The sequence below is a fragment of the Protobothrops mucrosquamatus genome, unplaced genomic scaffold (assembly GCF_001527695.2).
Source record: "Protobothrops mucrosquamatus isolate PMUCROS unplaced genomic scaffold, P.Mucros_1.0 scaffold14, whole genome shotgun sequence".
Lineage (NCBI taxonomy): Eukaryota > Metazoa > Chordata > Lepidosauria > Squamata > Viperidae > Protobothrops > Protobothrops mucrosquamatus.
Genome location: NW_015386401.1, coordinates 1,146,105 through 1,168,835, shown reverse-complemented (window position 1 = coordinate 1,168,835; position 22,731 = coordinate 1,146,105). Strand labels below are relative to the sequence as shown.

Here is a 22,731-nt window from a genome sequence, read left to right as displayed (position 1 = left end):
AGAGAGAGAGAGAGAGAGAGAGAGAGAGAGAGAGAGAGAGATTGATAGACAGAGATATGGATGCAATAGATGATAGAGATAGATAGATAGATAGATAGATAGATAGATAGATAGATAGATAGATAGATAGATAGATAGATAGATAGATAGATGATAGATAGATAGATAGATAGATAGATAGATAGATAGATAGATAGATAGATAGATAGATAGATAGATAGATAGATAGAGATGGATGGATGGACGGACGGACGGACGGACGGACGGACGGACGGACAGACAGATAGAAGATAGAGATATCCTGGTGTAGGCAATAAAACAGAGTTAAGGTTGTTAATTCGGAAGCCTACTCATTCTAAGACAGACCCAGTTTCGACTCTTGATGGGTTGGGGTCCACCTAGGCTTGTTGCTCCTGCTGGAAGAGCTGGTAGGAGCTGTGGCCAGGAGGGCTATTGCCCATTTTGTGCAATCATTGTGGTGCTCATACTTTAGCAGAGTTGGCTGTCAATTCTACCTCTTCCGTCTTACCTTGATGGCCCGTAAGGCGCACTGCATCAGTGCTGAGACGCTGCCCACTTCTCGTAAGACTTTCTTGCTGTTCATATCGGCTCGCCACGAGAGGTTGCGCAGGATGCTGGATACCACCTAAGAAAGGGGTGGGCAATTAATTTTCCCAAGTGGCCACATGAGAAACTAGGACTGTTGTGGAGGACCGAACCAATAGGGTTGTGAAGGTATGTAGATATGCATGCATGCAAATACGTCCCAAAGGTGCTTTTTCAAGAGGCAACTGGACTCTCTTTGTTTTTCCTTGAAGACGTTTCGCTTCTCATCCAAGAAAAGAAAAACAAAATCCAGTTGCCTCTCAAAAAAGCACCTTTGGGACAACCATGAACTGGATGACTGAGAATCTCCATAGACAAACACACAAATAGCTAAATTTTTTTAAAAAATAACCGTCGCCTTCAAAATAAAAGTAATCCACTTGGGCTCGCCGGGGCAGCCAAAGGGCCAGATGTGGCCTAGGGTCCATAAAATGGCTGCATGGCTGGCTGGTGACTTCTGGGAATTGAAGTCCACAGCTCTTAAAGTTACCAAGGTTGAAAAAAAACACTAGATTAGAAGCAGCTTCTACACCAATTCCTCGCTTTCACCCTAACTCAGTGGTTCTCAACCTTTTTAATGCCGCGACCCCAACCGGTCGTAAGTCGAGGACTAAACCGGTCGTAAGTCGAGGACTAAACCGGTCGTAAGTCGAGGACTACCCAACCGGTCGTAAGTCGAGGACTTTCCCTGCCCGGGAGCGCCGCACATGCGTGGTTCCGCCCCCTGCGCCGGCCGAGGCGTAGCTGGCAAGCGGCAGAGACGGAGCAGGCCGACCACCAGCTGGCCCAGCCCAAGGGAGGTAAGGCACCCGCCGGAAAAGGGGGGAAAAATGGCGGACAAAAAAAAATGGCGGACAGCCTTGCTTGGCGACCCCCGTGAAATGGTCAATCGACCCCAAATGGGGTCCCGACCCACAGGTTGAGAACCACTGCAAACATTATGGTTGTGTGAAAAGAAGGCGTTAGCACGGTCTTGAGCTCCTAAATAAAAGCTGAGCTTTAAATCTAATAAATAACGTTCATTTTTTCCAAGCAAGGAGTGTTTCAGAGTGAAAGCTACCTTCAGCAGCTATTTTTCCCACTGGGGCAGATAGAGAATCTGAGGTCATGTAAAGCAGCTTCGGACATTACTTAAAATGCCCTCTTTACATGCTCAGAGAAGGAAACATCTGGGCCTGGATCTGCTAGAGAAGGGCAGGTAGGGTGCAGATTCGGTGATCATCCATGGTCTCCTAGTGGCTACGGTACCTGGTGCAGTTCCTCACTGTCAGATGCTAATTGGTCCACGATAGCTTGCATACACCTTTGCCGTGAACATAGCGTTGCCTAAACAGCAAGAAAAGAGTAAGAAATAGCAATTAGGGATGAATGTTTTATTTAGGATTGCTTTTATGTTCCTCTGAAGAAGTTACAGAGTTAAAACTACAGATAGTCCTCAACGTATGACCACAATGGGGCCCAGAGTTTCTGCTGTAAGTTACGATAGTTGTAGATCGGGGTGCCCATGTGACCGATTTTATGATCTTTATGCCGTGGTCAAAAAGCAAATACATCACTCATAAAGTTGAGCACTGCTCAAAATTTCCATTGTAAAGCATTGTTAAGTGAGCTTTGTCCCATTTTACGACCTTTCTTGTCACAGTTGTTAAGGGAATCATTCAGTCACTAAGTGGCTTCTCACGCTGACTTTGCTTGTTGAAAGCTGGCTGGGAAGGTTACAAATGGCGATCACATGACCCTGGGACAGAGCAGTTGTCATGACCATGGGGATGTTGCAACGGTCATAAGTATGAAAACGGTCATCATTCATTTTTTTCAGTGCTGATTTAACTCTGAACGGTCACAGACAAAGGGTGGTAAGTTGAGAACTACCTGTAACAAAATATCCCTCTATGGGAGAATAACAGTTCTCCCTGAAGCTGGCTACTGTATGGAAAAATCTGGGTAAAAATCTATTATTTAGGTAAATATTGGATGAACTGACATTTTACAACTCAGGCAAAAAAAAAAAGGACTCTCTGACATTACGTCTCCTTAGGTGGGGACTGCTGAAGAACATGGGACCTTTGCCTGTGGACATAGCCCAGATGTATTTTGCTGAGACAGTCCTTGCCCTTGAATACCTTCACAATTACAGCACTGTTCACCGGGATCTCAAACCAGACAAGTGAGGGTGGGGTACAAGTTAAATTGTGAAATGGCAGGGAGGTGGGTGGGATGCATTTATTTCAAAAATTCTTGTTAGGGAGTCGTCTCCTAATAGGTTTGTCTGCTATAGCCTAGAATGCTGACTGGCTGTGTGGGTTGTCTTCCTTGTATCAACGGATTCAGGTTTTTTACTTTGGGTCCCATCTCACCTTGTTGACCACATCCCCGAAGGTGAGGTTGGTCAAGGCCATGCCTGTGTAGCGCCTGAGTGCCAGATTGAGGGGGTCATTGGTCATGTTGTGCATCTCGTAGTCCACTTGCAGCAGCTCAGCGATGGCCTGGAGTCCACCTGGGAAGGGAAACGGAGAAGAGAAAAACAGGACCAACTATGAGCATGGAGCCCCCAACAGGAGTGCACAACCAACGGTGCAAGATCAGTGGAACAACTTGCCTCCAGAAGTTGGGAATGCTCCAACACTGGAAGTCTCCTTGAAACTAATCAAGGAGAGAAGCAACCTAGAACTAAGGAGATGATTTCCTGAACAGTGAGAACAATTAATCAGTGGAACAGCTTGCCTCCAGTGGAGATTTTTAAGAAGAGATTGGGCAAACATTGGTCTGAAATTGTATAGGGTTTCCTGCCTGAGCAGGAGGTTGGACTAGAAGACCTCCAAGGTCCCTTCCAACCCTGTTATTCTCTTATTTTGTTAAGATTCACCCAGTCACATTTAGCAGGTTTAATGCAAAGAAAAAGGACTTAGAAATTTAATACTATGGAAAATAAATAACTCTATAGGTAGTCCTTGACTTATAACTACAATTGGGACCAGAATTTTCATTACAGGTAGTCCTCGACTTACGACCACAATTAAGCCTAAAATTTCTGTTGCTAAGTAAGACATTTATTAGGTGAGTGTTGTCCCATTTTATGACCTTTCTTGCCACGGTTGTTAAGTGAATCACTGCAGGTCTTAAGTTAGTAACATGGTTGTTAAGTGGATCTGGCTTCCCCATTGACTTTGCTTGTCAGAAGGTCACAAAAGATGATCACATGAGCGCAGGACACTGCAACCGTCATAAATATGAGTCAACTGCCAAGCATCTGAGTTTTGATCACATGGCCATGGGGATGCTGCAAGGGTTGTAAGTGTGAAAAACAGTCATAAGTCGCTTTTTTCAATGCAGTTGGTCAAGCTTAAGCCATTGGACTTGCAAAGTCTTTGGACTTCTTAAGATAGGAGCTGTGCTGGCACAGTAGTTAGAATGCAGTTGTCATGTGTCTGATTAACGAAACACTTAAAAGAACTTTCAGGCATTTTTTTAACCTAAAAGCATTTATTAAGGTTACAGAGATGTCAGTACGGCATGGTGGAATGCTTAGATCTGATTTTCTTTTCCGTTGCACATACATTCCAGGCATTTTCCCCTCCCCTATTTTGGGATTATGGTTCACATCTTCCAATTAACTTGGAAGATGTGATTCACTTCCGGTTCCTTTTTCCCGGGCTTTCCTTATTCTCCTCCCCTTTCACTGTTGCCTGATTTAACTATAAAAATACCAGACAGTTCTGCATATTGTCAAAGCAAGAATATAAAACAAGTATTTGCAGCGTTGACAGCAGTACAGGTAGTCCTCAACTTGCAACAATTCATTTAGTGACCGTTTGAAGTTACGACGACACTGAAAAAAGTGACTTAAGACCGTTTCTCACATCTGCGACTATTGCAGCATCCCCATGGTCACGTAATCAAAATTCAGATGCCTGGCAACTGACTCATATTTATGATGGTTGCAGTGTCCTGGGGTCATGTTGATCCCCTTATGTACAAGCAAAGTCAGTGGGGAAGCCAGTTTCACTTAACAACCTTGTTACTAAGTTAACAACTGCAGTGATTTGCTTAACAGCTGTGGCAAGAAAAGTTGTAAAAGGGGGCAAAATTCGCTTACCAACTGTCTCACTTAGCAACAGAAATTTTGGGCTCAATTGTGATTGTAAGACGGGGACTACCTGTATTGCAGGCGGTCTCTGCTCACTGCCAGGAGTTCGATCCTGACCGTCTCAAGGTTGACTCAACTTTCCATCCTTCCAAGCTCAGTAAAATGAGGACCCAGATTGTTGAGGGCAAGATGCTGACACTGTAAACCGCTTAGAGCTGATTGTAAAAAGTGATTTTGCTATTGCTACTTTTCTGAGATGGCAGGTTACACTGCTGTTCACCCTGTTGACCCATGACTGTTGTGCTAGGTTTGCCACCAATCATATTGTAAAGTTCGCAGATGATACAACAGTAGTGGGCCTTATTCAGGATGACAAGGTGGAAGCTTACCGCAAGGAGGTTGAGGGGTTGGTGAACTGGTGTAAGGAAAACAGCCTAGTTTTAAATACTGGAAAAACCAAAGAGATCATTGTCGATTTCAGAAAAGGCAGGCACAGCCACACTTCTCTGTGCATTAATGATTCACCTGTGGAGATGGTTACCAGCATCAAATTCCTGGATGTGCAGCTAACAAGTAGGCTGGCTTGGTCGCTCAACAGCGAGACACTGGTGAAGCGGGCACAGCAGCACCTGCATTTTCTGTGTCGCATGAGCAAAGCACATCTTCCTTCCCCTGCCCTGACCACTTTCTACAGGGGGACGATCAAGAGCATCCTGTCATACAGCATCACAGTCTGGTTTGGAAGCATCACTGCTTCAGACAGGAAGGTGGTGCAGAGAGTGGTGAGAATGGCCGAAAAGATCATTGGCAGTTCCCTCCCTCCCATCCAGGACATAGCACAGAAGCGTTGCTTGAGCAGGGTCCGTAAGATTATCTGGGACACTACACATCCTCTTCACCACCTGTTTTCCTTATTACCTTCTGGGAGGAGGGGGCTCCGTGGTATCCGTAGCAGAACATCCAGATTCAGCCATAGTTTCATTCCATACAGCATTAACCTTGTGAACTCTCAAGCTTCCTCCTTCCGTTATATATTCAAGATGGACAATGTTTAATATTTATTGGTTATGTATATGTAGGGGTGTGAGTCTATACATATGTTGTATATAGTATGTTTAGGTGTGTGTCATGTATGTGTTTCACTTTGAGAGCGGGCAACTAAATTTCATTTTTGATGTGTGCCGTTGTGCCCACAGTAAAAAAAAAAATGACAATAAAGGTTATCTTATCTATCTTATCCCACAGTAACTTACCCAGCTCATTCATGGCACGGCGATATTCTTCATCAAACGAGAGCTTCATGATGGCGCAGGTAGCTTGACAGATCTGGGGCTCAATCGGAACAGGAGCTGCAGAGAAGAGAGTGGAATGGGCTGAATGGAACAGAAACCCCAAACATTAATTGTATTGACTTTTGATGCAATTCAATGGAGTCACATCCCTGGTGGTTTATACCCCAAATGATTAATCCCACTTTAAGTAGGATTTTAAGAACTTGGCACAAGCTCAAAAAGTTGCTGGCTGGATCAGCGGGCTAAAAAGGCTTATGAAGAGGAAAGGAATTAAAATGTTTAAAGAATGCAAAGGGAAGACTGAGCAGAGAGATGATAGCTACAAATGAGAATTATAGAGAGACTCTTGTGAAATATTAATAAACTCTCCTACATGAAGAGAAACATTATGCTTGCTTTGAAACCAGTAATTTTGAAATGAGCTCATTAAAGCTGCAGTGCAAAATACAGCCATCTGGGAAAACAATAAAACTTTAAAAAATGTTGGTAAGGCTCTCTTTTAAATGGTTGGTTTCTCATCGGGAGAGGTTTGAATAAATGCTATTCAAATGTCCTTTAGCAAGCCGCTTAGCAAATCTAACAACTGGAAGCTGGCACAGAAATATTCCACTTAAATAAATACTTTTAAAGTCAACAGAACTGAGTATCTGCCGTTGCGTAATCTCAGGTCAGTTTCTGTCTCTTGGTCTAATGTAATCATTGCATTGTTATGCCAATAAAGGGAGAGTGTGGCAGTTATTTATTCAGTTCATTTCCTTTCTCTACCGCCCTTCCAAAATAGCTCAGGGCAATATCCATTAAAAACACTGAAGCAAAACAACAGATGAAAAATCAAAGCAACTCTCATGCGGAAATTATTTTGACCGGCAAAGTATTTACATTTTTCAGGTTGGTTGAGGGCCTCCAAAAAAAAATAGAGCTCTGGCTGCTATAAAAACTGGGGTGGGAGGGGCCTCTCTAAGAAGATTGTGAATGAGTCACAACAGGTGAGCTATGGACTGCTATGGACAGTCTTCATGAGCAATAGAGAGCGTGTAAAGTAGTATTTCTCAAACTTGACTACTTTCAGACATGTGGAGTTCAACTCCCAGAATTCCACAGCATGGCTGGCTGTGGAATTCAGGGAGCTGAAGTCCACATGTTGAAAGTTGCCAAGTTTGTGAAATATGTGGTCCTATTGTACAATGCAAAGTTGTGGACTAGATCAGCGGTCCCCAGCTTTTCCGGCTTTGCGGACCAGCGCGGAGGGGGAGCAGGGGTAGAGGAGAATGTTCCTCACGTGCAGCTTACACAAATGGACTTGCGTGCACAAGCGTGTTCGCCCGTCACTTGCATGGCCTGGTTCCGAACAGGCCATAGCCTGATACTGGGCCGTGGACCAGGGGTTGTGGACCCCTGGACTAGATCAGGGGTCCCCAACCCCCAGTTCGTGGAGTGGCACTGGTCCGTGGCATGCCAGCAAACAAGTGAAGCCCCATCCGTGGGATGCAGGCAACACATGAAGTCACGTCCCCTCCAGTCCGCAGAAACACCTCTCTCCGTGGAACCAGTCCCTGGTGCCCAAACGGTTGGGGTCCGCTGGACTAGATGATCTTCATGTTTCCTTCCAACTCTACAGTTCTATGAGTCAATTGTCCAACCCAGAGTCATCCAAGAATCCTAGCCCTTGCTGTTGTTAAATTAAGAAGTATTTCTTCATTCATTAATGTAAAAGATTAACATTAATGGTGTTAACTAAGCTACTTCTTCTCCACTACTTTCACAGTAAAATCAGCCACCTTGGGCAAGCATCCAAGAAACAGGCGGCGAGGCATCCCTTCGCAACTTCAGACATGCCCAACCCTTCCTACAAACAAGGATGGCTGAAGACATTCCTTGGCTGCCTGCAGAAATACCACAAGCCAGGTTTGGCCAGCAAAGATCTGATTAAAAAGCTTTGCAATCAGAAGGTTTCTAGCAGTAAATCTGGGAAAAAAAAGGAATAGCTTTTCCCAAGTTATTGAGAGAGTCATTCTGTGGGATGGATGGAGGAACTTGCTGTTCCTCAGAGGAAAAACGGTGTCCACGTTTCAACAACAGAAATGAAATTAATCTTGCAGCACAAGCCTGCTTTTGGAAGGAAAGGATCAATGCAAGATGTGTGTGTAAATGTGTTTTGTTGGGCTGTGGGCCATGTTTTATTTATTTATTTGCTCAATTGTCTAGCCAAGGGGCTACTCTAAGCAGCTTACAACAATAAAACCGAAAAAAAAACCAGATAGAAAATGTAACAATAATGAAGGGATAAAGCAATAAAAATAAACAGTTGAAGAACAATACAGGTAGACCTTGATTTTAGTGACCGTTTGAAGTTACAATGGGACTGAAAAGAGTGATTGACTTATGACCATTTTTCACACTTACGATCGTCGCAGTCAATGTTGAAAGTCAACGGGGAAGCCAGATTCACTTTACAACCATGTTACTAACAACTGCAGTGATTCACTTAAGAACTTTGGCAAGACAAGTCATAAAATGAGGCAAAATTCACTTAACAAATGTCTCGCGTAGCAATATAAATTTTGGGCACAATTATGGTCGTAAGCCGAGGACTGCCTGTCATATGAAATTACAATTATGGTTGTAAGTCGAGGACTATCTGTAATACGAAATTTAAAAAGGTGGAAGGAAAAGGGGCATGGGAAACCTCTTGGAAGGGACCCTCCCTAGTTCCTTGAACTGTAAAGGTGAGGGGAAAAAGATGTCTTTTCAGACTTGCAAGGTTCTGTTAATACAGGAGTCTTCAAACTTGGCAACTTTAAGACTTGTGGACTTCAATTCCCAGAATTCCTCAGCCAGCCAGGGCTGGCTGTGGAATTCTGGGAGTTGAAGTCCACAAGTCTTCAAAGTTGCCAAGTTTGAAGACCCCTGTATTAATATAACCTTACAATAAAGATAGAGCTAGCGGTCCTGGGTGGGCTTCTTGTCAAGACTACCTCAAAGGGCTGATCGCTAACCTAAATTTTCCTTGTTACCTTCTGGGAGGAGGGGGCTTCGTGGTATCCAAAGCAGAACATCCAGATTCAGCCATAGTTTCATTCCATACAGCATTAACCTTGCGAACTCTCAAGCTTCCTCCTTCCGTTATATATTCAAGATGGACAATATTTAATATTTATTTGCTACGTATATGTAGGGATGTGGGTCTATACATATGTTGTTCATAGTATGTTTAGGTGTGTGTGATGTATGTGTTTCACTTTGAGAGCGGGCAACTAAATTTCATTTTTGATGTGTGCCATTGTGCCCACAGTATAAAAATGACAATAAAGGTTATCTTATCTTATCTTATCTTATCAAGTCCTCCCTCTACCTGCTCCCCCCTCGGGGATCTTGGCCCCTTCCTTGTGTATCCTTAGCCAATCCCAGCAGGTCTCCGAGTAGGAGCGGATCTGTTCCAGCACGTGTAGCACCCGCATCTCCTTCTTGGCCTGTCCTTCATCGGGCTGAGAGAAGATGATGTTGTGGAGGGCAGCGTTGGCCCGCATGCGACAATCCTTCCCTGCGACTCCAGGGCTGTCAGGCGCGCTGGGTTCGCGATCTGAGTCGTGGAGAATCTGGATGAGGAGAGGGAGGCATCCCGACTTGCGCATGGCCAGGCAGCTTTCCTGGGAACTGGACATGGCCAGCAGTGTGCGCGACATGTCTTCCTTGTCCCGGGTGGCCAACATGGAAAGCAGCCAGAAGACCACTTCCACCTGAGGATCAGAAGAAATAAATCCCTTTTTATTCATACTTTCTATTTCTTTTTCCGATAGCAAGAGCACTTAGACCAGGGGTAGGCAACCTTGGCTCTTTTATGACTCGTGGACTTCAACTCCCAGAATTCCTGTGCCAGCATGGCTCAGCATGGAAACCTCTCCATTTCTCCTCAGCATGGCTGGCTCAGGAATTCTGGGAGTTGAAGTCCACGAGTCATAAAAGAGCCAAGGTGGCCTACCCCTGACTTAGACTTATATACCGCTTGATCGTGCTTTGCAGCCCTCTCTAAGCGGTTTTACAAAGTCACCCTCTTGCCCCCAACAATCTGGGTCCTCATTTTAGCGACCTCGGAAGGATGGAAGGATGAGTCAACCTTGAGCTGGTCAGGATCGAACTCTTGGCAGTGGGCAGAGTTTGTCTGCAATACTGCATTCTAACCACTGCACCACCATGGTGCCTTTATCTAGTGGTTGCTTTGTTTTTCTTCTGTATTTCATTTCATTCTGCCTTGTTGCATTTCATTAGATAATACAGCTAGTCCTCGACTTACAACAGTTCATTTAGTGACCGTTCAAAGTGACAACAGCACTGAAAAAAGTGACCTATGGCCCTTTTCCACACTTGCGATGTTGCAGTATCCACATGGTCACGTGATCAAAATTCGGATGCTTGGCAACCTACTCATATTTATGACGGCCGCAGTGTCCCGGGGACACATGATCTCCTTTTGTGACCTTCTGACAAGCAAAGTCAATGGGGAAGGCAGATTCACAGCCCTGTTACCAACTGAACGACAGTGATTCCCTTAACAACTGTGGCCAAAAAGGTCATAAAATGGGGCAAAATTCACTAAAATGTCTCACTTAACAACAGAAATTTTGGACTCAATTATGGTCGTAAGTCGAGGACTGCCTGGTGCAAATGTTTTTACAAACCAAGGGTGAGAAGATTGGGAGCTGCACATTTAGATGCTGCCACTAGATGGCACTCATGTAAAAGCCAAATATCTGAGATTTGATATATGATTTGCTTCATATAAAAACGGGCAAAACTTTGATTGCATGCTTGTGTCCATTATTTTGACTTTTGTTTTGACTCTGTGGGAAGTCCCCCCCTCCCGAGAAGCAAATATTTAAAAGGCAGAATATTATATTTCCTCAAAGGATCTTAAAAAGGCAGAAAAGCATGCTGGTTTTCTTAATAGCCCCAAGTCTCCCTCTCCCATGCAGAAACCAGCTCTGTAGAAATGCAGATATCATAATCCTTTCAGAAAGACTGGCACCTGGAAGCTTGGAGCTGATAGGATTAGAAAGACAAACATCCCTAGAATTAACAATCCTTCACACCAAAAAAATCCAATACAGGACATAGTCATCAGCCACACCCCCAGGGAAGCAGGATATGACTTTTGGGACATAATAGGATTAACCCACCACCATCAGAATACCAGAAAGGCACACCCAGACTCAGATCAAAGTTCATGCCACAGGAACAACTCCAAACAAAAGCTCAAGAAGGTATAAAAACCCACCACTCCGTACTACATGTGGTCAGCTTTCCCAGAGCCATTTTTCTGTCTGGCTCTCCTCTTCAATAAACTGCAACCTTCTTTCTAAAGCAGTCTCCATTTTGTTTATTCCCAGCTTGGACTGGACCCTGATGAAGATTTTTCTTTCAACAACTCCCTTGCAGGCAACCCTGATAGACAGGTTTATTCTCTTACTTGGGGGTTTTTTAGGGGGGGGGAGCGGGTGCCTTCAAGTCACTATTGATTCCTGGTGATTGCCTGGACAAATCCCTGAAGTTTTCTTGACAAATTTTTAGAAGTGATTTGCCATTATCTTCTTTCTATGGCTGAAAAAAAGTGGCAGAAAGTCATCTAGCTACCTTTGTGCCTAAGGCAGAACTCAGGGTCACCCAGTTTTTAGCCTGATGCCTTAACCATCTCAGATAGTCCTCAACTTATGATTGTAATGGAGCACAGAATTACGGACATAAGTTGTGGTGATCATTAAGCAAACCACAAGGTAACTGTGCCTGATTTTATGACCTTTTCTGCTGTGGCCATTAAGTGAATGTGGCAGTTGTAAAGTGAATGCATGGTTGTTAAGTGAATCCATTGTCTGCAATGGGAGGTGTTTTTTTGGCTAGAAATGACGTAAATGCTGATTTCCATCACAAAAATAGTAAATCACGGGCACATGACTTACTAATGGTCACATGACTTACTGTGGCAAATGGCTGTAAAGGTGGGCCAGTTGCCAAAATGTGATCATGTGACCATGACTGTCAGAACCTCAAATCTGGGTAGTAAATAGCCTTGGGGAGGTCCATTTTTAGCTTTGAATTGTCACTAAGTGACCAGTCGTACATCAAGGACTACCTGTACACCGAACTGGCTGGGTTTGTAAGCTTCTTGAAACACATCCACAAAAGGGAAAATTGACTTTGTAAAGTAGGACTGGGTTAAATTCCAGTAGCGAAATGGTAACGATCAGGGGTCCTCAACTTTGGCAACCTGAAGACTTGTGGACTTCAAGTCCCAGAATTCCTCAGCCAGCAAAGGTGGAGGACCCCTGCCTTAGAACAATAGAGGGCTGTCTGCAGGCCATGGCTATTATGCATATGTCCATAAAAAACACCTTGACTTTTTTGACCACAGAAACACAGTACTGTACCTTACTGCTGCCCAGCTGACCCTTCCCTTCCTCTGAGTGTGTTGTGATGTCGAGCCTTCCATCCCCTTCTGTGCATGGCAGTTTTCCAGAGGGCTGGAAGATAAGAGTTGGGCAGATGGGAAACACAGAGAAACGTTTAATAGAAGTTGCATCCTTGCACCCAGCTGAAGTCTGCCTGCCAGGATCTGCAGAGCCCATTTTCGTCCGTGCAGCCAGGTCTTAATCTTGGCAAATCAAGAGAGTTTTAGACTATTTCCTTGGAGGGTAATATACATAATATTTCTCCCTCCTCCTGTTTCCCCCACAAAACAAGCCTGTGAGGTGAGCTGGGCTGAGAGAGAGTGATTGGCCCAAAGTCACCCAGCTGTCTTTCATGCCTAAGGCAGGACTAGAACTCTCAGACTCCTGATGATTGGGCCAAACGTATCCAACCAGCTTTTGTGTCTCAGGTGGGACTAGAACTCACAGTCTCCTGGTGATTGGCCCAAAGTCACTCAGCTGGCTTTCATACCTAAGGTGGGACTAAAATACCCAGCCTCCTGCTGATTGGTCCAAAGTCACCCAGCTGGCTTTCGTACCTAAAGTAGGACTAGAATACCCAGCCTCCTAGTGATTGGTTCAAAGTCACCCAGCTGGCTTTTGTACCTAAGGTGGGACTAAAATACCCAGCCTCCTGGTGATTGGCCCAAAGTCACCCAGCTGTCTTTTATGCCTAAGGCGGGACTAGAACTCTCAGACTCCTGATGATTGGCCCAAAGTTATCCAACCAGCTTTTGTGTCTCAGGTGGGACTAGAACTCACAGTCTCCTGGTGATTGGCCCAAAGTCACTCAGCTGGCTTTCATACCTAAGGTGGGACTAAAATACCCAGTCTTGTTGTGATTGGCCCAAAGTCACTCAGCTGGCTTTTGTGCCTCAGGCAGGACTAGAACTCACGGTCACCCAGTTTCTAACTTGATGTCTTCACCCCTACACTAAACCAGCTCTCTTAATATAATGAATGAATGATTTGGATGAATTAATGGAGGGAATGCTTCCTGGGGTGGGGGTGGGGAGTGTCAAAAAAGTTAAGATGGCGGATTGAAGCCCTGTTTGTTATTTTATGTCTGTTGTGCATGCAGCCCGTCCTGACTCTTTGGCCCATACACCCCAGCAGATGCCCAAAGTACTTATCACAATTGCAGGCATCCCAAAATTAGATATGCATAGCTATTATTTCTTAAACGCTAATGGGAAAAGAACACATCCATCTTAGTAAGAGCCATTCAGTCAGTGAGCTAGTTAATGAGGGAGATGGTGAGCTCCTCTCTACATGGGTGGCTTAATCAAGCTTGATTTATTTACTTGATGCTTGCAGTTGGATTCCTGAACTTAGCAAGGGTTGAGTTAGATCAGCAGCCCTCCAACCTTTTGGGCACCAGGGACTAGTTCCATGGAGAGAGCTTTTTCCACAGACTGGAGGGGGCGTGGTTTCATATGCTGCTTGCATCCCGCGGATGGGGCTTTGCTTGTTTGCGCGGCCCGGTTTTTAGCATGCCGCTGCCCGGTGCTGGTCCACAGACCACGTGTTGGGGACCCCTGGACTAGATGGCCTCAGGGAACTCCTCTCTCTCTCTTTCCAGACATCTGAAAGAGGGTCAAGTGGTGCCTCACTCAACCTGCAGCAACTGATTCCGCCCTGCTTCTATTTTTGGAATAAGGCTCTGAAGTTTCAAGTAGAGGACGGATTAAAAAATATGAACAAAGTTGTCGTATCAGGGGCAAGGAGCACATGACACGGATTGTGTAACTTGTCAACTAAGATAATTACTTTATATTTTAATTTGACTTATTTTCTCTCTTTTAAAATGGTGTCCAGGCTCATTACAGGCTGGAATGTAGGAATAGCTTTTAACATTCCTAAATTGAAAAGATAAACTAGCTGGAGACTATCTCCAGATAAGAAAAAGTTTGTTACATACAAATTGGGGTCTGGTTTATCTCTTCCGTGAACGTTTATCTCTTCCGTGAACTCTAAACAACCTTTTTCGTTTAGAAAGAGTACAGAGAAGAGCAACAAAGATGATTAGGGGACTGGAGGCTAAAGCATATAAGGAACAGTTGCTGGAATTGGGTATGTCTAGTTTAATGAAGAGAAGGAGTAGGGGGGACATGATAGCAGTCTTCCAGTATCTCAGGGGCTGCCCCAAAGAAGAGGGAGTCAAGCTATTCTCCAAAGCGCCTGAAGGCAGGACGAGAAGCAACGGATGGAAACTAATCAAGGAGAGAAGCAACCTAGAACTAAGGAGAAATTCCCTGACAGTTAGAACAATTAACCAGTGGAACAACCTGCCTCCAGAAGCGGTGAATGCTCCAACACTGGAAGTTTTTAAGAAGAGACTGGACAGCCATTTGTCTGAAATGGTATAGGGTTTCCTGCCTGAGCAGGGGGTTAGACTAGATGACCTTCAAGGTCCCTTCCAACTTTACTACTACTACTACTATTATTATTATTATTATTATTATTATTATTATTATTATTATTAGTATTATTTATGCAAGGGGTCTTCAAACTTGGCCCTTTTATGACTTGTGGACTTCAACTCCCAGAATTCCTCAGCCAGGTACTGGCTGGCTGAGGAATTCTGGGAGTTGAAGTCCACAAGTCATAAAAGGGCCAAGTTTGAAGACCCCTGATTTATGCCCCTTCTGACGGCAGACCTCATTTTAATGAACATGTGTGATATTATGGGATGCAAATATGTGTTTGACTACATGTAACTGATTTCCTATGCCAAGAGGAGGTGATTTTTATCCTGTCCCATCAACTTTCCTCTTACATTTTCTTTGTTGTGTTAACTATAAAAAGGTGTGAAAGATGGGTTCTCTCCTTTTTCATAGGGAGATTCCACTTTATCAGGGTACCCTAATGAACTGCTTTTAAATGATCTTCTGACTCAGTTGCTTATTGGAAAGGTAAAAAATGAGGCAGAACCTAGGGCCAGATTTGGCTATCAGTGTCCTCTGAGCCTTATACATCAGGGGCCTGGGTTTATACTCCTGGGAGTGGAGGGGACAGAGACATTTTGACAAAGGCCCATTCCTCCAACCCAGAGCTGACTCTAGGAAGAGTACAGGTACTGTAGTCCTCAACTTACAACCATTCGTGAAGTTACACTAGCACTGAAAAAGATTTTCACACTTAAAGAACCGTTGCGACATCCCCATGGTCACATGATTAAAATTTGGAGGCTTGGCAACTGGCATGTCTTTATGACATGAGTCACGTGATCCCCTTTTGCAATCTTCTGACAAGCAAAGTTAATGGGGAAGCCGGATTGACATAACAACTGTGTTACTAACTTAACAACCGCAGTGATTCACTTAACAACTGTGGCAAGAAAGGTCTTAAAATGGTGCAAAAGCCACTTAAACAACTGCCTTCCTTAACCATGGAAATTTTGGGGTCAGTTGAGGTCATAAGTCAAGGTCTACCTGTATAGCAAGGATAATTCCTGGTATAGGGTCTAGTTACTTAAGAGATGGCCTTTCTCCCACGCAGGTAGTTTTCGACTTATGACTGTAATAGAGCCTACCCCAGAGGTAGGCAACCTTGGCTCTTTTATGACTCGTGGACTTCAACTCCCAGAATTCCTGAGCCAGCCATGCTGAGGGGAAAGGGAGAGTTTCCAAGCTGAGCCATGCTGGCTCAGGAATTCTGGAAGTCCATGAGTCATAAAAGTGTCAAGGTTGCCTACCCCTGGCCTACCCATTATGGTCATAAATCATGACAGTCATAAAGTTGGTCACCCACACCAGAGGTCCCCAACCTTTTGGGCACTAGGGACCGATTCCATGGAGAGAGGTTTTTCCGCGGACCGGAAGATCCGTGGTTTTGTGTGCTGCCTGCATCTCGCGGATGGGGCTTTGCTTGTTTGTGCGGACCGGTTGCTGGCATGCCACAGCCCGGTACCGGTCCACAGACCGGGGGTTGAGGACCTGACCCACATGGCCTACCTGATTTTATGACCTTTTTTTGCAATGGTCATTAAGTGACGCATGATTGTCATTAAATGAATCCATAGTTATTAAGCGAATGCTGTGGTCATTAAACAAAGCCATTGCTTGCGATGAGCCAGTAACAAAAGTAAATGTCAGTTTGGGGCAAAAATGAAAGTCAAACACCGTCAAGTGAACGTGGGGCGCTGCAGTCAGCTGTATACATGGGATGGTTGCTGAGCACCTGAAATGCAGTCACATGACCACAGGGAGGTGACTTGTTCGTCGGATGTTTGGAACCAGGTCATAAGTACAGGGGGTGCTCAACTTACGATCACCATGGAGCCCAAAATTTCTGTTGCTAAGTGAGACATTTGTTAAATGAATTTTGCCTAGTTTTACGATCTTTCTTTCCACAGTTGTTAAGTGAAGCACTGCAGTTGTTAAGTTAGTAACACAGTTGAAACTGGCTTTCCCCATTGACTTTGCTCGTCAGAAGATCGCAAAAGGGGATCATGTGACCCCGGGACATTGCAACCATCATAAATATGAACCAATTTCCAAGTGTCCAAATTCTGATCATGTGACCGTGGGGATGCTGCAACGGTCGTAAGTGTGAAAAACTATCATAAGTCACTTTTTTTCCATGCTGTTGTACTCTAGAAAGAGTGCAGAGAAGAGCAACAAAGATCATTAGGGGACTGGAGGCTAAAACATACAAGGAACGGTTGCTGGAATTAGGTATGTCTAGTTTAATGAAGAGAAGGACGAGGGGTGATATGATAGCAGCCTTTCAATATCTCAGGGGCTTCCCCAAAGAAGAGGGAGTCAAGCTATTCTCCAAAGCACCTGAAGGCAGGACAAGAAGCAACGGATGGAAACTAACCAAAGAGAGAAGCAACCTAGAACTAAGGAGAAACTTCCTGACAGTTAGAATAATTAAGCAGTGGAACAACCTGCCTCCAGAAGCGGTGAATGCTCCAACACTGGAAGTTTTTAAGGAAAGACTGGACAGCCATTTGTCTGAAATGGTATAGGGCAGTAATGGCAAACCTTTTAGAGACCGAGTGCCCAAACTGCAACCCAAAGCACACTTATGTATTGTTGGGTGCCAGGTGGGCGTGGCCCATTGGGTGGGTGTGGCCTATTGAGTGGGCGTGGCTGCAGTGGTAACAGCAGACTGGATGGGACTAAAAAGTTCAATCAATCAATTGCAACTTTGCAAGATCTTTTTTTTTCTTGCGAGAAGTTGAAATTGATTGATTGAACCTTTTTTTTTTTTTTGCACACGGCGGCAGAGGCTAAAGTGAAAAGGTATTATAAAACCCCGCTGAAGGCGTAGGACTGGGGCAACGGCACGCGTGCCCACAGAAAGGGCTCTGCGTGCCACCTGTGGCACCCGTGCCATAGGTCCGCCACCACGGGTATAGGGTTTCCTGCCTGAGCAGGGGGTTGGACTAGATGACCTTCAAGGTCCCTTCCAACTTTATTATTATTATTATTATTATTATTATTATTATTATTATTATTATTATTATTATTATTATTATTATTATTATTATTATTATTAATCATTGCACAGTCAGCCAGATGTTCAGACTGGATTTGGCATTTCTGTCTACCTATCGAGTCCTTACCCAGGACCTGGGATAGGCAGATGTGGATGTTTGATGGTATTACAGATATCATCGCAGGATGGAAGCAGTTCCTAGTAAGGCCGCCTTTTGCAATTGACTAATGGCGAATTCGTCTATTATTATTATTATTATTATTATTATTATTATTATTATTATTATTATTATTATTATTATTATTATTAAATGAACTGTTGTTAAGTTGAGGACTACCTATACTATCTTTGATTTCCTTTGTCACAGTCAAATGTTTGCCTGTTTGCAGGCCTTTGTATTTTATGACCATTTTATTATTATTTGCAGGAGGTTCCATTCCATTCCATCCCCCTTCCCCCCCCCCTTCTTCATACAAATCTCATAGCAGACTCAGCCCAATTTTGGACCCGAGCCGGATCGTCCTCTAGCTGTTTGGCTCTCCCACCCCAGCAGTCTCAGATCCCTGCTGCCCAACCCTGGCATGGCCACCAACTGCTCTCCATCCTTCGGCTGGCCTATTTTTCATCTCCATGGCAACTGCCTCTTTGTCACTGTATAGGAAATGCACACAAAGCCCACACTCTCCAGTGCCTCTGGGCCAAAGGAGGTGGGGGGAACAAATCTGGAATTGCCCTCTCATTATCTGACCCGATTCTCATGCAAGGCGGCACCCCGGCCCTTCCAGTCTGGCCTCCCTTCTTAATTCATCATTTGGTTTAGGATCTCTGTCCCCCTCCCCCCGTTTGACCCGACATATTGGGGACATCCTTTGTAAAATACAGCATGCATTACAGGTAGTCCTCGACTTACGACCTCAATTGAGCCCAAAATCTCCATTGCTAAGCGAGTTGCACCTCATTTTACAAGCTTTTTTTGCCAGTTAAGCAAATAATGCAGTCGTTAAGGGAATCATACGGTCATTAAGTGAATCTGGCTTCCCTCATTGATTTTGCTTGTCAGAAGCCGGCTGGGAAGGTCACAAATGATGGTCGCACGACCCCAGGATAATGCAGCAGTCACAAATATGAGACAGTTGTCAAGCGCTTGTCAATTTTGATCACAAGACCTTCGGAATGCTGCAACAGTCATAAGTGTGAAAAACAGTCATAAGTCACTTTTTTCACTGTTGTAGCTTTGAAGGGTCATTAAACGAATGGTTGTAAGTCAAGGACTATGTGTTGTTCTGTGCAGGCTCCAGAAGAGACACTGAATAGCCAATGAGTGATCTAACAATAATTACACCTGTCCACCTAATTCAGGGGTAGGCAACCTTGGCTCTTTTACGACTCGTGGACTTCAACTCCCAGAATTCCTGAGCCAGCATGGCTCAGCTTGGAAACCTCTCCCTTTCCCCTCAGCAAGGCTGGCTCAGGAATTCTGGGAGTTGAAGTCCATGAGTCATAAAAGAGCCAAAATTGCCTACCCCTGATCCTAATTCATTGATGATGAATCTATGGCAAACATATCAAAGGTGACACATCACATTTTGGGTGATATGCCAGAGATCACCAACACCCAAGAAGAACTATTTTCAAAAGCATGTCCTGTTCTTGCATGATTTTCAGAGACTATGGCACCTGCATGAGAATGGGGTATGCTTTTGCACAGCCTCTGGACAATTGATGTTTCTTTATATAATACATAGCAGCACATATGATTGGCCTGTATATTTTTAAAACTAACTGAATATGTATGGAATTGTTTCTCTTTGATTGGTGGTGGAGAGTGTGACATGTTAGCAGAATCAAATTAGGCATATTCCAAACTTTGGATAACTGAGACCAAAAGGTTTTCTGTTACTGATCGGATTCATACAGTGTATTAAGCTTTGGCCTTGTCGGATCGTGTTTTTTTCAATAAATCCATATGACTTGCTACAAACATCCTAAGAAGTCATAAAGTATGGTTTAACCATCATAGCATCAAAGATTGTAGGACGTGCAGGCCAAAATCCAAACAAAGTGGTTTATCAAAGTAAAATCATAATAATTTTATCCCGAGATAAATAGAGATGGGGAGATAGAGATGGGGAGATGATAGATAGATGATAAATGAGATAGATAGATATAGATGACAGATAGATGACACATTAGAGATATAGAGATGACAGAGATAGATAGATAGATAGATAGATAGATAGATAGATAGATAGATAGATAGATAGATAGATAGATAGATAGATAGATAGATAGATAGATAGATAGATAGGATAGATAGATAGATAGATAGATAGATAGATAGATAGATAGATAGATAGATAGATAGATAGATAGATAGATAGATAGATAGATAGATAGATAGATAGATAGATAGATAGATAGATAGATAGATANCCCCCTCCTCCTGCTCCTCCTCTTCCCTCCTGCTCCCCCTCCACTCCCCCTTCTCTTCCCCTCCTGCTCTCCCTCTCCTCCTCCTGCTCCTGCTCCCCTCCTGTTGTTCCTCCTCTTCTCCTCCTGCTCCCCTCCCCCTCCTGTTCCCCTCTTGCTCCTGCTCCTCCTGCTCCTCCTCTTCCCTCCTGGCTCCCCCTCCACTCCTCCTCCTCTTCCCTTCCTGCTCTCCCTCTCTCCTCCTCCTGCTCCTGCTCCCCCTCCTGTTGTTCCTCCTCTTCTCCTCCTGCTCCCCTCCCCTCCTGTTCCTCTCTTGCTCCTGCTCCTCCTGCTTACCTGAGCTCTTTGTACCATTTCATCGGTCGTTCCGAAGCGCTCCTCCATGAGTGTCCGGATGTGCTGGGCTTCAAATTCTAGCTGCTGACGGATCAGGTCCATCTGCATCGAGAACTGGGGGGGGGGGTGAGAGGCAGAAAAGATGTAGGTAAGAGAAGCCCCCCTCTGCTTGTCACTCCCTTCCTGGTCTCTCCTCCTCCCCAAAATTTAAGGGCCTGAATGTGAGGTAAGGGGATGTTGAAGATGTAGCTGAGACACACTTAGGAAAATGTCCCTGTCCCTGTCCTTGAGTCTGTCCTGCCACCATCCAGCCTGGAAACTCACCGTCTCCACGTGGGGCAGGTCATCCAGCCGCTTAGAGAGACTTTGCAGTTGAGTGTAATACCAGAGTTTCTCCTTTTCCTCCTTCTCAATCTCACTCAACAGAAAACATCTAAGGGGAAGGAAAGACGGCAATCAGAGAAGGAAGGAAGGAAGGAAGGAAGGAAGGAAGGAAGGAAGGAAGGAAGGAAGGAAGGAAGGAAGGAAGGAAGGAAGGAAGGAAGGAAGGAAGGGGAAAAAAGGGAAGGAAACAAAAAGCAAGGAAGGAAGAAAAGGAGAGGTAAAACAGGAAGGAAGGAGAGATAGAAATAAAAAGGGAAGGAAGGAAGGAAAGAAGGAAGAAAAGGAGAAGTAAAACAAGGAAGGAAGGACAGAGAAATAAAAAGGGAAGAAAGGAAAGGAGGGGGAGGAAAGAAAGAAGGAAGGGAAGGGAGGGAAGGAAGGAAGGAAGGAAAGTCATATGGAGGCTGAGAGGAAGGAAAGATAGTTTACAATTGCACATTGGAAGACAAGAAGAGAGGAAGGGAAGGAAGGAAGGAAGAAAAAGAGGAGAAGAGAGTCTGTATCACTTCAGACACAAGCAAATATGAATTCTGCCGAAGGGGGGGAGGGAAGCAAGAAAAACTGAAACTGAAAAGAAACTGAAAGTTCTTTTCCTCCACACATGGCATCCAGCTGGATCCTAGCCACATCTCAAAAGGAAGATGGGCTCCACTTGAATTCATGAAGAAACCATCCAGAAGAGGAAGAGGAAGAGGAAGATGAGCAGGATGTTCATCCATGTCTCCCCCCACCCAAGAGTTTCAACAACTTCACCTCTCCCTGTCCAGCTCCTCCAAGAGACGGATGGTGGCCCGACCCAGATCCCCCATGCTGTCCTTCCTTTGGAGAGGGGCTGGATGGGACAGGCTCTGCTCCGGACTGTGATCCTGGCAGACTGGCTCGGGAAGCAGGGCCGGAGGGTGGAATTTCAGGTTGTACAAACTGGAGATGTCCATCTGCAGGGCTGAGGGAACAGAGAAAGGCGATGAAAGGACACCATGAGGACAGCTTAGGCCAGGGGTGTCAAACTCGCAACGTCACGTGATGTGTTGCGACGTATCGCAACTTTTTTGCCATTGCTGGCAATGGGGTGGGCGCGGTTTCGCTATGATGCATCCGGCCCGCAGGCTGGCAGTTTGACACCCCTGGCTTAGCCACCAGACACCTTTCTCCCAGCTCCAGGAAACAGGTAGTCCTCGACCTACAGCCGTTCATTTAGCAACCATTCAAAATTACAACAACATTGAAAAAAGTGATTTATGACCAGTTTTCACACCTAACGACCATTGCTGTTTTCCCAGGGTAATGGTTGCTCGGCAACTGGCTCATATTTATGACAGTTGCAGTGTCCTGGGCTCACATAATTTATAGCAGGGGTCTTCAAAATCGGCCCTTTTATGACTTGTGGACTTCAACTCCAAGAATTCCTCAGCCAGAGTGCCTGAGGTAAATCAAACAGTATACAGAACACACAGAGGAAAAAAGGCGGGAAAAAAGGGAAATGCCCCCTTCATACCCACAGCAACCAATCAAAGTGTAGATTGCCTCATGCATGTGTCAGCACCCTCTAATGCAGTGGTTCTCAACCTTTTTAATGCCGCGACCCCAACCGGTCGTAAGTCGAGGACTAAACCGGTCGTAAGTCGAGGACTAAATCGGTCGTAAGTCGAGGACTTTCCCTGCCTGGGAGCGCCGCGCATGCATGGTTCCG

General features: G+C 44.8%; 1 protein-coding gene across 1 annotated transcript in view; it reads right to left on the bottom strand.

The window, feature by feature from the left end:
• Positions 1-22,731, bottom strand: part of APC2 (APC regulator of WNT signaling pathway 2) — a 40,250-nt gene that overhangs the window by 10,155 nt on the left and 7,364 nt on the right. The window contains exons 2-11 of the mRNA XM_015810681.2: positions 21,795-21,976; positions 20,982-21,090; positions 20,639-20,771; positions 19,501-19,568; positions 12,405-12,497; positions 9,338-9,722; positions 5,947-6,042; positions 2,964-3,103; positions 1,855-1,932; positions 530-646 (exon numbers count right to left, since the gene is read on the bottom strand). Coding sequence (XP_015666167.2) covers positions 530-646; positions 1,855-1,932; positions 2,964-3,103; positions 5,947-6,042; positions 9,338-9,722; positions 12,405-12,497; positions 19,501-19,568; positions 20,639-20,771; positions 20,982-21,090; positions 21,795-21,976 — 1,401 coding nt within the window. The remainder of the gene's footprint in view (positions 1-529; positions 647-1,854; positions 1,933-2,963; positions 3,104-5,946; positions 6,043-9,337; positions 9,723-12,404; positions 12,498-19,500; positions 19,569-20,638; positions 20,772-20,981; positions 21,091-21,794; positions 21,977-22,731) is intronic.